This window comes from Leucopleurus acutus, assembly GCF_964270905.1.
Source record: "Leucopleurus acutus genome assembly, chromosome: 15".
In the NCBI taxonomy this organism is placed as follows: Eukaryota; Metazoa; Chordata; class Mammalia; order Artiodactyla; family Delphinidae; genus Leucopleurus; species Leucopleurus acutus.
In genome coordinates, this window is record NC_139157.1 from 18205305 (window position 1) to 18218290 (window position 12986).

General features: G+C 37.9%; 1 protein-coding gene across 3 annotated transcripts in view; it reads right to left on the reverse strand.

Annotated features, from left to right (window-relative positions):
- STXBP5 (syntaxin binding protein 5) overlaps positions 1 to 12071 on the reverse strand; it is a 167172-nt gene extending 155101 nt beyond the window's left edge. For 2 of the 3 annotated variants that reach the window (XM_082855293.1, XM_082855292.1), the window contains exons 1-2: positions 11143 to 12071; positions 9853 to 9950 (exon numbers count right to left, since the gene is read on the reverse strand). In XM_082855293.1, coding sequence (XP_082711419.1) covers positions 9853 to 9950; positions 11143 to 11298 — 254 coding nt within the window. In that variant the 5' untranslated portion in view covers positions 11299 to 12071. The remainder of the gene's footprint in view (positions 1 to 9852; positions 9951 to 11142) is intronic. The other variant, XM_082855294.1, reaches the window with a different exon arrangement.
- Between the last annotated feature and the right edge of the window lie 915 nt (positions 12072 to 12986).

Sequence of the window (12986 nt, forward strand, 5' to 3'; positions counted from 1 at the left end):
AACAACCAAAAACCATAAAACAAAACATTATTTAACAATAATTACCATATAATTTCTAAGTCTATATTATTTTTCCAATTAACATCCTGTGTTTAGCAAACCCTAACTTCCAAACAAAGATTGTACTAAAACCAAAAGTATTAGCTATTGTTTTTAGTTAAAAACCTTTGTATTCACTCCCAGTTTAAGGGAATGTTACTCTAGATCAAGATTCATTTTTAAATCATAGCACCAGTAAATATAAAGAAATATGCTCAGTATGTCATCATTTCATTTGTCTTATATAACAACTTCCAAAAGGATTAACACCAGTTGGAGAAATGAAACTAAGTAGAAATTAGCCTTATTTACTGAATAAAATTTATATTTACTGCTAATGAAAAACGATGTAAACAGTGAGCAACTATAAACATTTTTCATGGCGGATATAATGTTTTCAATTTGTCCCATGTATGTTCATTCCAAGAAGGGACATGCAACATATCTGACTCTTAAAGAAGGTAACAATGCACCTAAATTTGCTTCTACGAGCTTTATGAGTTTTTTTTGTTATTGTTGTTAATACATTTTTTCAGGTTATTTTCTCCCACAATATAAATGATTTACTTTTAATCAAAATTTGCAGACATATAAGAAATCACAATATTTTAATAAAATATTTACATTCACTGTTATTTTTAAAAGTATCTAAATGTTTCTACATAGCTCTATATAATATTAATGAAAATATTAGGAAAAAGCTACAAATGCCAATATATTTTAAATTAAAATTAGGAAGTAAAGGGCTCAAACAATACTTCAATAATAGAACTGATCACTGAATTGTCCCCAAACAATGCCTGATAAATCATCTTATCATACTAATTATAATTCACCAGAAAAATAATGCATCTTTCATAGGATCAAAAAATACTTATGAAAATAATTTAACTTGGTATATAGCAGTACCATATATCATTGATTCTTTAAAATAGTTTTCTATTTATGACTAAAAGATTAAACGGATATGCGAGTGTAATTTATGAAACTTAACTATAAAAATGTCAGTAGTAATTCCTTCCTGAGTATTCCTCTCCAATTTAAAAGCAAGGAAGCCTAATAAACTAAAGAAGGGATGGCAAACTTCAGCTTGTGGGCTGAATCTAGTCCACTGCCTGATTTTATAAATAAAGTTATATTGAAATATCTACACTCCGTCCTTCACATATTGTCTATGGCTGCTTTTGCGCTACACTGGCAGTGCTGAGTAGCTGGGTCAGAGACAATAAAGCCAAAATATTTACTATCTAGCACTTTACAGAAAAAGTTTGCAGACTCCTGAATTATAGATTTAGACCTTCATTACTTCATTTGTAGGCACACACACACATCTTTTATATGATCTTTAGTAGAGAAGATATTAAGCTAATCATTTAAGAATCTGTATGTTCTTTCTGTTTTGATTGTATAATTGTATATTGACCACTGTCTAATTTCTGGCCTCTTTATAAGGCAGAGGATACTGCTCGATTCTGATCTGCACTGCTTTGGACTCTACTGCATCTTCTCATATGCTTTAACATTTCTGACAGTTTATTTTAAAATAAAAATACCTCAATATTATAGCTATAATTTCCAAAAGGACTAGTTTTAGCCATTTAATGATGATGTGATATTACGAATAAAGGATGGTAATGTAGAAATTTAGATTTTAAATGCTGAATTAAGAAAAAGATTGCTACATGGGTGGAAAAAGGGATGGAATTAAAACCAAAAATACATCACAAAGAGAAAGGCACTGGGCTTTAAAGGATTACTTTAACAGGGAAAAATGTATTCTAGACCAGGGGTCCCCAACACATTAGGGTTCCTGTTAGGAACCAGGCCGCACGGCAGGAGGTGAGCGGCAGGCGAGCGAGGGAAGCTTCACCTGCCGCTCCCCACTGCTCCCCATTGCTCGCGTTATCGCCTGAACCATCCCCCCTCCCCCATCCGTGGAAAATCTGTCTTCCATGAAACCGGTCCCTGGTGCCAAAAAGGTTGGGGAACACTGTTCTAGACTTAAGGAATCACTAAACACATGGCCCATTGTGGAACACTGAGTAGTAAGGAATAAATTGTCAATGATTCTTTCCCCTTCCCCTCCTTCCACCCAAGCCCAAAAATAAAAACAAAAGTTACACATAAAAGAGAGCTAGTACCCAAAATTTCTTTAAAATGAAATACAAAAGAATGAGAGATTAAAGCAATTGGGACTGCTAAATCTGCAAGTAGATGACTGTTATTTAAATTTTTCAAAAATGTTAAAAATTGTAATAACAATATGTGGAAGACAACTAACTTGTCTTTCTTCTTTGGTGTTGCAAATAAATATTAGAAATAGGTTTAAATTAAAGTACAAGACCTATTATATAGAAGCCTGAACATCTTCACAGGAAGAAGTTTGAGTAATTAAATCCAAAGGTACTATTGATATTTCCTCCTTAGAATGATTTACATCACATGTGACTAAGGGAAGGGAGATGTATCAAATACCTTTTGGTAGACTTTTATGATTATAGTTTATGAACTCTTAGTTTATTTTACAAAAATCAAGTCAACAGTCACTTTGTTTTGCTTCCTAGGAAGTTTTATAGTACTATATTATGTTTAATAAAAGGCATTCAAATATAAAAGGTAGTATATAGTAAAACATCCTTTTCTCTTTGTCATTCTGCTATATTCTTAAACAGACATCTGTTTAGTTCGAACCAAAGACATTTCATTAATCTGCAATCCCAAGATACTGAATATACCTTCCGATGATGATAGCACCAAATCAGGACAGGATATTCTCATTTAAGCATTATCAATCAGAGCGTTGACACTCTGATTATTAATTTCCTTCTTGTAAACAAGGTGTCACTTCCAATGCATGAAGTTAAAGTCAAAAAGTGACACCCAAAGCTTATCTTTTTAGTGATAATCACCCCTATAGTCCACTTACTTACATGCACAGTGCTAGTTATTACTTTTCCAACTTACTATACAATTACTCAAATTACATGCTAGCAAGTCAATGAAATTAGTCTCTATTAAATTTCTTACATAAAAATTAATAAAATCATATGATTAGTATTATTTTTAAGCAATCTCATTTTAATTTACATCCTGACCATTAACACCCAATAAAGGAAAGTAAACTTTGTAAATAATATTTGAAAATGGCCCAAGTTTCCTATGTCATTAATGAGGCCCTACCGATTAAACAAAGGAAAAGCAACAACCCACCATCCTAGTATTCAATGTGAGCTGCTGTTCCATCAACGAAAAAAGTGTATCTCACATGCTTTTTCCTCCTCCCTTTTGTAAATAAAAGTTTACAACTGTGCATCTGCTGACTTATTATGAATGCAGGCAACGGGTACAAAGTAAAGGGACCCACAATGGGATTGAGTCCAACACTTCACCCTCTTTAACAGATACTCAGAACAACCAATCAGAAGACAACTCTAGACAGAGATGGTTCAGAGCATTCCCAAATCCTCCACAGACAAAAATTCAAGATCCTAGAGCCGGAAGGACTCTTAGAAATCACAGATCCCAATTTCCTCATTTTACAGAAAAGGAAACTAAAGCCTAGAGATTTTAGTTGGCTTATCCAAAATTAGTCTGAAGACTAGAACACAAGCTTTTTTTTTTTTTTTTTTTTTTTTTGCTGTACGCGGTCCTCTCACTGTTGTGGCCTCTCCCGTTGTGCTCCGGACGCACAGGCTCATCGGCCATGGCTCACGGGACCAGCCGCTCCGCGGCATGTGGGATCTTCCTGGACCGGGGCACGAACCCGTGTCCCCTGCATCGGCAGGCGGACTCTCAACCACTGCGCCACCAGGGAAGCCCGAACACAAGCTTTTAATAAGGGAATTCTTCGAACATTCCTTTACCTTTTTCTGTCAGGATAGCAAAGTCAAGTTATATTTTTAAAAGCAAATTATACTAAAAAACAAATGGAAAACAAAGAGAATACCTAGCAGAAATAAAAACCCATTTTACTTAAAGTAAAAAGGCTTACCAAGCACAGACTTGATTCCCCAGTAATTAACATATCCCTTTTCAAACCCATTTAGATTCTATCATACCTTGTTTCCCTCCACAGGAAATTCATTGCAAAATAACTGCTTCCAGGCAGACACCTTTTCTGGTAGTTTCTAAAGTAAATGTGCCTATTCTCCTTGCTGCAGTAATCCACACTGAGAATCATAACCTACAGCTGACACAGTACTCATTCTTCCTTTTATACAAAGTCCTCTTCAGTGAGGAGCTAAGAGTTGAGAAGTAGAAGTATTTCGAAGTCCTTGATTTTCCTCTACGGCTAGAATTTCAAATGACTAGAGTTCTTCTATGAACAAAAAGGATGGCGGGGTAGAAGAGTAACAAAAATTTGGCTAAATTCTAGCTGAACTGTTTCATTTTTAACTACTTTGAACAAAAATCTGTTTCCAAACCTTTTTTCCAGTTTTGTTAATTACAATAAAATAAAATTAATAAGCAGCAAGTCAAACATTGCAATGCTAGCTATCTTATAGTACAAAGCCATTAAACAATCATTTATCACCTACTAGGTGAAACAAACTTTCACATATTATCTTATCACATCTAAATAGCAATCCTTAAAACTTGTGGTTGAAAAGAACACAACCATTTTAAAGAAGACAAAAACAGTACTTTAAGACCTTTCCTTCGAAGACTGACTATATCAGCTACAAAAATAATGAAATTAAGGCCTTCCTACACAGAGCCTGGCAGCTAGCTGCTTCTCAGCAAGTATTTGCTGAAATAAATGAATGAAAGAACTGAACATTAAAACCATAGAAAAACTCTCATATTTATAATATCATATTGAATAGTCACCAAAACAGTCCTTGCATGGTCCTAAAAACATACACATTATTGCATTTAATCCTGACACTCACTTCATGAACTAGTTGGGTTATTATTCCTACTTAACTGGTGAAGAACTAGGACAAAGTGTAGTTGTTCTCAACCAGGAGCCCCTGGAAGTGTGTGAGGGCATGTGGGTTACCACACTAACAGCAGAGGTAACCCTGGCATTTGGTAAGTGGGAGCCAGGGATATTAAATAGCCTGCAATGTGCTGGGCAAACCCACAGAATTATCCAGCCCCAAATACTAGCACTACTGAGAGACACTGACCAAGGATAAATGGACAAAGCCAAACAGCTAACAGTGACTTTAAATTATTTCGATTCAATAACAAAATCCAGGAAATCACCGAGGACCAACCCAAAGGAAATCAAATGTAAAAGCGTATCAAATTCTCAAGCTAAAATCAGTCTAGGCTACCTTCTCGAAATGGCAATAGGATAAAAGTAAAAGATTACATAATTCCAAACTCCACATCACTCTGCCACACTCTTTACCAAGTTTTCCATTTCTGTCTTGTAATTGCCTCGGTGCTGTATTTGAAAACTTTATCACCACCTTTAGTTGCTCCCTCTAAGATCTGATACAAAGAAGTCATCAAGTCCTTCTCCAGCTCCCATTCTACTACCCCTGCTTTGAATCCACTTTACTACCCATATGGATTTAGTTACATATTAAGGTTCCCTTGGTTCTATTCTTTTCATCCATGACACCACTGCATTATTAATCATCCTAAAAATCACAAGGTCTTCCTGAGAGCATATCTCCTTATATAATGATTCCTACAATGATTCCTTACTGAATAACACCCAGATAACTCAGGCTAGCACTCAAGGTTTTCCACCTACTGGTTCCTTATTTCTCCCTCCAACTCAATTAGGATCACAATTCCAAGCAGTCTCTAGTATTCCTCTAAACTACCATGATCCCTTTTCTCTACTTTTGCCCACACTGTTAGCCTAGAATAATTTTCCGACTCCTCCTTCCCTGCCATTCTCAAGCCTCATCTACTAATGTGCAGAAGTGTCATTAAACGCAATAAACTTCCCTGTAATCTGACTTTGTGTTATGTGAGTAGACCCTAAATAACTCTTATTTCAATTATGTTTATCTAGTTCTAGTCCTTGAACATAAGAATCATATTTTCATTTCTTTTGCATACTCACCTAGAACAATATATAGCTACTTAGAATCACAAAGTTGTTTCTCGAAGAAATCATCTAATACAGCACCTTCATTTTAAAAGTAAGAAAAAACTAACTCAAGGACGCATAATTCTTTAGTGGCAAGACACGAACAAGAAATAAGGCCACAATTCATAATCGAATGTTAACGCTTAACAAGTGCTTGTTAAATGAACTCCAATGTACAGCAATCATTTTGTAAGCCTGCATTCAGCAAAATTACACTGCAATTTAAAAGACAAGCCCATGCCTTATCAAAGCAGAGACTGCCTACTATATTTTCCACAAGTCAGTAAGACAATAAATGAGATCCTTTGATAATTGTGATACTTAAAAACTCAATTTTTTACAAAGATTAAGTAAATTTGAAAGTCCATTTTTTGGCACAGTCCTTGAAATACTCATACATAAAACAACCTTGTTGTGTTTAGACGAAAATACCTTAAAATAAGATCAGGGTAGCCCATAGTTACAACAGACTATGAAGCACTTCAAAATTATACTAGTAAACCAGGAGTCCAGATAAGGACAACAGCAGAATTACTAGAAATGCCTTCATTCTTCACTTAGAACCTTTTTTCTCCCCTTTACTTATTCCATATGGGGATAGATGATTAATTTATCTCAATAGTTCTGATGCTTAGATTACTCAGAAGAACCTAACTGTACCTATTTCTACATGGCAAAAGGAGGAGAATTAAGATAATTAAATCACTACTGTACAACTTGGCATATAAAATTATGCTTCCCTGCTTCCTATCAGTAAGTTCATTCCAACCTCATATTCACTCCAGAAGCCAAAAGGTTGAACATAAGTCATGTTTATAATGACATCAGCCATTTGCTATACGTTAATGCAGCAAATACATTAAATTTATCTTGCTTCATCATTTGTTAGATACTGTTTAAGGATTCAAATTTTCACAATTCTTGTCTACAAACATTAGATATCAGATGTAAATTCTCCATCATTTTTTTTCTAACCTCAAAATAGATAACTTAGTATAGTCCTCCAACATTTAGGAAGACATTCTATTAGTTAAATTAGACATGCAATTCAAATTCTAATAACCCAGTCCCACTTTTGAAATCCTCCTACTCTGCTCGACAGTTAGATGAAAGAAGACTTTATTTACAAGTATATTTCTGCTCTGAAGACATCTTTTAGAACAAATGTATGACAGACTACAAGAGTCTAATATGAGAAGAAAATAAAGAGAAGGATTGTAAGAAGCCACATGCAACAGTGAAAAATATAAAAGAACTAGGGCAAGAGAAGAAATTTATTATTAAGTCTGCACATTAAACCAATATGGAGCTTTGAAATAAACTACAGTTGTCTAGCTTTCAAAACAAAGAACAGAGAAATTAACAAATTTTAAGCCACGTATGTGGAAATTATGTAAAACTAAAAAGATCTTAGTCTTATTTTAGATAAAGATTTTTATTTTACTTTAAAATAAAAAAATATTTCTATTTTACTTTAGATTTTCTACAAATCAAAGCCATAATAAAGCTCATAAGCTTATCTCCTACTTAAACCTAACAGAAGGAATGACTAGTGGTATTACTGGTAGGCAAACCAATTTATCACTATGCAATGTTCATATAAATCTCGTAAAAAGGTAAAATAAAAATGTATTTGGTAAACTGCTTTCCTAACTTCACTGTAAATACAATAAGAGAGGTTCTAAAAAAAATTTAGAGTGTAACTGTAAATTACAGATTCACTTTTCATACAGTATTTAACTATAAAAAATGTATAAAAGCAAAAGACATATAAGTGATGATTTCGTACACTTGATCCTTTTCATTTGACAGTTAGCATTATGCCTAACATTTTAATTTTAACTTCTCCCTTTGTGTAATTTGCTAATTCCTCAAATGCAGTAGGGGTAAAAAGTCTTGTCTAAGAAAAACATTTGGTTTTATAAAATCAGCCTTGCTTGCGGTACTCATGATTATATTAAGTTATAAAAGGAGCAGACTGGCTGTTAAAAGAAAAAAGTTATGTACCGTAAGAAAATTGAGACCACACTGGGTCTCAACTGGGAAAATAGTAAAAATTGAACCCACTTAAAAGAAAACCAAAATAATCTAAAAATAGTTGATTTAATTCAATTCTTTTTTCCCCCTTTTAGTCCAGAGGTGATACTGTGAACAAAAAAAAAATTGGCTTTTCATTCTAAACAGTCCATCTGGATCCAATACCACACTACTTTGTCACTACACGGGGTTTTGCTGAACACTTAGCACCCACACTACCAAAATTAATTTTATTCCCATCTTCACAAGACTAAAATAGGAACCCTAAACTAGAAGGTATTGATCACTGGATACCGGAATAAAAATATCTATACAATTAAAGTAAAAAATATTTTAGTGTCAACTATCTAGATATTTGGGTAAGAACTATTTAGATATACTGTCTTAGAAATTCACAGATTCAGATCTAGCTTGGTCAGATATTACCATATTTACAGGTATGAGTGCACTACTGGTATTTACTATGAATGATAGACTTCACTTAGTAACACAATTCAGTGAAAACTTTTATAAGCATTTTGAACATAGCACACTAATCACAAATAAAATACCCTGATACCACGTATAGCACTACTTTGAAATGAAGATTTTAAAAGATTATAAAAAAAGGTAAGACACATGTTTAACTCAAATGCAGGCTCCCCTCCTCCTTCTCAGGAGCCAGATAAATCTAACACGTGGGGAGTAAAGTTTCCTGCTCCTCCGTGTTTCTTATCATCTAGTGTTTTCGTCTATTTATTACCAACATGTTACTTCAATAATATGTAGGAAGCAGATATCCTACTGATGGATGAACAAAGCATTTTCTTTTTAAAATTTTATGTTTAAGTTTAAAATTAAGGGCATTTAGGTTAATATGGGTAAATATCATAGTAAAAGTAAACACAATTTTATTTCAAGTTAAATAGTTTGAGAGGAATTGTGAAGTATTCTCCATTGTTCAGACTGAAAAAATTATCTTGAAGAATGAGTAGGTATTTGGAAAAAAATGCTATGACAAAACAATTACAGTTCATGCATAACCAAGAAAAATAATCCTCTATACTAATACTTAAGAGTACAGCTAACCTAACAGTATTTACATATACATAACAAACGTAGACCATCAAAGGGAAAACATATCAAGACAGTACACTTCTCCATTTGCATTATACTAACAAAATGCTCTAAAACTTTTAGAAATAGCAATACTTCATATCTATTTATATAAAACTTGTATTTGTTTTCTAATGATTTTTCTAGATGGACAAGTCAGAAACAAATTCAAATTCAACCTCTAATTCATTAGAATAAATAGTCATAATTTCAACATCTACCATGCACAATATTTTTAAAAAAGCAAATAAAATGTGCCTTGTGCTATTGTCTTTAAACCTCATCCTCTACATAGTCCGTTCAATAGACCACTAGTATAAGCAGATATATTTCCCCTTAGAAACTTCTACTTCCTTGCAAAGACAGTAATTATTATAGCAAAACTTTAGAACTCTATGTGGATACGTGTTTAGCTACTATAAATTGAGCTAAGAAACATCACAGCAACATACAACCTGCATGCAAGTATAATCATGGGGAGAGATACAACCACATGATTTCACATAATACCTGATCATACCATTTCTTTGGCATTAAACAGGAAAAGCAACTAATCAGCAATACAGAAGGACTGGGGAGAATACAGTAAAAGTTAAAAAATAAAATTAAATTAAATGAAAGGATACAGCCTTAAAGCACCAGTCTGAGTTCCCACTGCCAGGATCTTCTGTACAGGATCAAAGGCCAAGGCTGAGGGTTGATAGGGAAATCCATGGCGAACAGTCTAGGGATGGGCAAGTGACATCACAGCAACCAAGGCAGAAAGCAAAGTTTTAAAACAGAAAAGTCAATAGAGGTATTAGAACCGAGAAGCAATTATAATTGATGCAAAATACATATACATGCACTGCTATAAAAAAAAAACTATGAAGTCTACATCAAACAAAAACCTATGCACATAGAATCTGAAACCAAAAAAACAAAAACACTATCCCAGGGTTACACCTTAATTTCTGCTTTTCCATCATAGTGGTAGGCTTTAGAAGAAAATTTAATATTCTATACTATTATGTCTGAGAACAAATTACTGAAGTTTGCAGTGGTCAAAAATTCTGTATATTCATTTAAAAATGCAATTCATGCTTTTTTTCAAGTGTGCTAACTTCATCATTACTTTATTTGGATGCTAAATACAAGTACTTCTAAGGAAATGCTGTCATAATTACTCTAATTAAGGATTCAGTAAAGCAATTAGCAAACATCTATCTCATCATTTTGCAACTGTAACAGAATGAAAATAAACACAGCATATATTTTTGCATTTTGCTATTAAATCCTTAATAATTTTAGGACACTGGGGCAAAAAAGTATGTACACACTTTTAAGAAACTCTGACTTATGAATGCCTGGTATTAATACCAACACAAGTTTGTATTTCTCATTGAGCAGCTGGTGAATTAATTCGCTGCATCATTCTTTCTGAATTACAGACCGCTATGGCAACTGTCGTGCCATTAATAGGCAAAAATCATAGCTCTAACTTTTTCACCAAACAAAATGATAGAAAGACCCTATGATTTCATATTTTAAGCCTCCTACCACATTTTAAGGGAAAAGTGATGAGCAAATATCTAGTTGAACACGTTTGGCTTTTTGATAAACAACATTCATTAGACACTGTTCCCAAAGGAAACTTGGAAGTCAGTGAATTATGTATTAAAATGCTTGAATATAAAAGCCGTAAGAGTAAGGTCAGTATAATACGTTAGAAGCAACCTTGAAATGACTGCCGCACGTGAAAATCAACGAAAAGGAGTAAGATGATGTCAATCTCCAAAATAGCCCACCAAGCAAAGTGTGCTAGACCTTTATTCGAGGTATGATTATTATTGGCGTTCTATCCCTCGACTCGTGTGTAAAGCCTGAGTTGCCCCTAAAACGACCCCGATTTTCGCGGGTCTGCGCGCTCCGTTCACCTTGCACAGCTGAAAGTGCTCGGACTGGAGCGTTTCCTGGATCTCGGGCTCCCGGTTCCCAGGCGGGTGCTGCTGCTGCAGCTGCTGCTGCTGCGAGGCCGAAGACGAGCCGGCGGTCAGGCCGTCCAGCACCTTCCTGATGTTGAATTTCCTCATGGTCTCGGCGGGGTCCCCCGCAGCCCGGGAGGAGAGGTAAGGGGCGTCCCCAGGCGGGGGGAAACCAGCCCGGGCCGAGGGCAGCTTCGACCGAGGACGCGGAGGTGTGGGACAGAGTGTCAGTGTGAGGGGAAGGAGGCAGCTGGGGAGAAGCAAAAGATAATCCGAGCAGGATATACTGCGACGGGAGAACCGCGGCCGCCAGAACCCCGGGCGCCGACCTCTCTTCCTACGAGGCCGCCGCTGCTCGCCGCGGCTGCTGCGGCGCCGCTTGAGCCGCCGCCGCTGCCGCCGACTCGCTCCGCGGCCCGGCGGCACAGCAGTGGCAGCGGCGCCCCGAGCCCGCTCCGCCTAGCCTCACCTGGCGGCGGGCTGACTCTGCGCCGCGCCGCCGCCCCGGCTCGCCCCCGCCGCCGCCGAGTCCATGGCCCGCGGCCCCGCCGCCCACCCGGGCCCCGCAGTCCCTCGGCGCTTCCTCCCGCTCCTGCTTCTCCTCCTCCCGGGGGTCGCCGGTTCTCCGTCCGCCGCCGCCGCTCGGCCTCCCGGCCGTTCAGCGCCGCTGCCCGCCGGCCATGGCACGCAGGGCGCCCGGGGTGGGTCCCAGAGCTCTCCGCTTCGCTCCTCCGAGGCTGGCTCAGCCCGCCCTCGCGCCTTCAGAGCCCCGGCTGCCCACCTCAGGCTCCGCCGCCGCCCGCGCTCCCGCCCGGCCGCTCCCTCTCGCCTGACAGGGCGCCTCGGCACACGGCACCAACGCCCGCTCGGAGCAGCAGCGACAGCCTCGGTTACAACACCGGCCGTGGCGGTGGCGGCAGCTGGGCCTCGGCGGAGCCGGGCTGCTGAGCATGCGCACCGCTCGTACCCACCCCCTCCTCAGCCACCGGAGTGGAGCTGGGGCTTAAATTATCCTCTGCGAAAATCCCAGACCGTGGCTAAATTTCTCCCATCTCAATCGCCTTGCCAGAGGATGCAGCTGCTTTTCCTGCAGCTGGGAGAGTAAAAATGTTGATGACTAACAAGCAGCAGGAATCCTTTATTTCAAAATCGGTCATTGAAGCGGGGGTTTATATTCTCACCCTTTAATGAGGCATACACTCCCGCCTGCTGGCTGCAATATTATTGTTGTTGCTTTATTGATGGGCTTTGTTTTGGATTGATTTGGATTTGGATTTTGAAAAACAGCGTCTAGACAACGGTTATGTCTGTGGCAAGGGGATGACAGACTTAGAAAGGGTACCAGGAAAGATGAACCTAGAAAGGGAAAAATGAATTCTTTCCTGTAGCTGTTACTGTTGGTAGGATGAAAGCATGGCCAATGGCAGGTAGCTGCTAGAATGGGAAGAGGATGCCAAAGGGAAACGGCTCCAGGGCCGGGTGTTTGCCCCGACCAGTGACACGCCAGCCCTGGATTCAGTCCGCACGCTAGCGTGGGTGGAGAAGCGAGCGGGAGCGAGGGTGGAAGTAAACACAGCGCGGACACTCAGACCTTCAATCCGCCCGGTAATGCTGATTATCCACTAAGTAATCCCCAGTAGCTTCTCCACTCTTGCAAGGGGAAAGGAGGGAAGAATGAAGTTTTCGCTCAAACCTTTCCACTGCTTCACTGTCACAATCCCACTTGGATGCTTAGAGACAAATATCTGTCTCAAGTTTGAAAAGGAGGAGAGATTAATGATGCGGGTTCCCTTTCC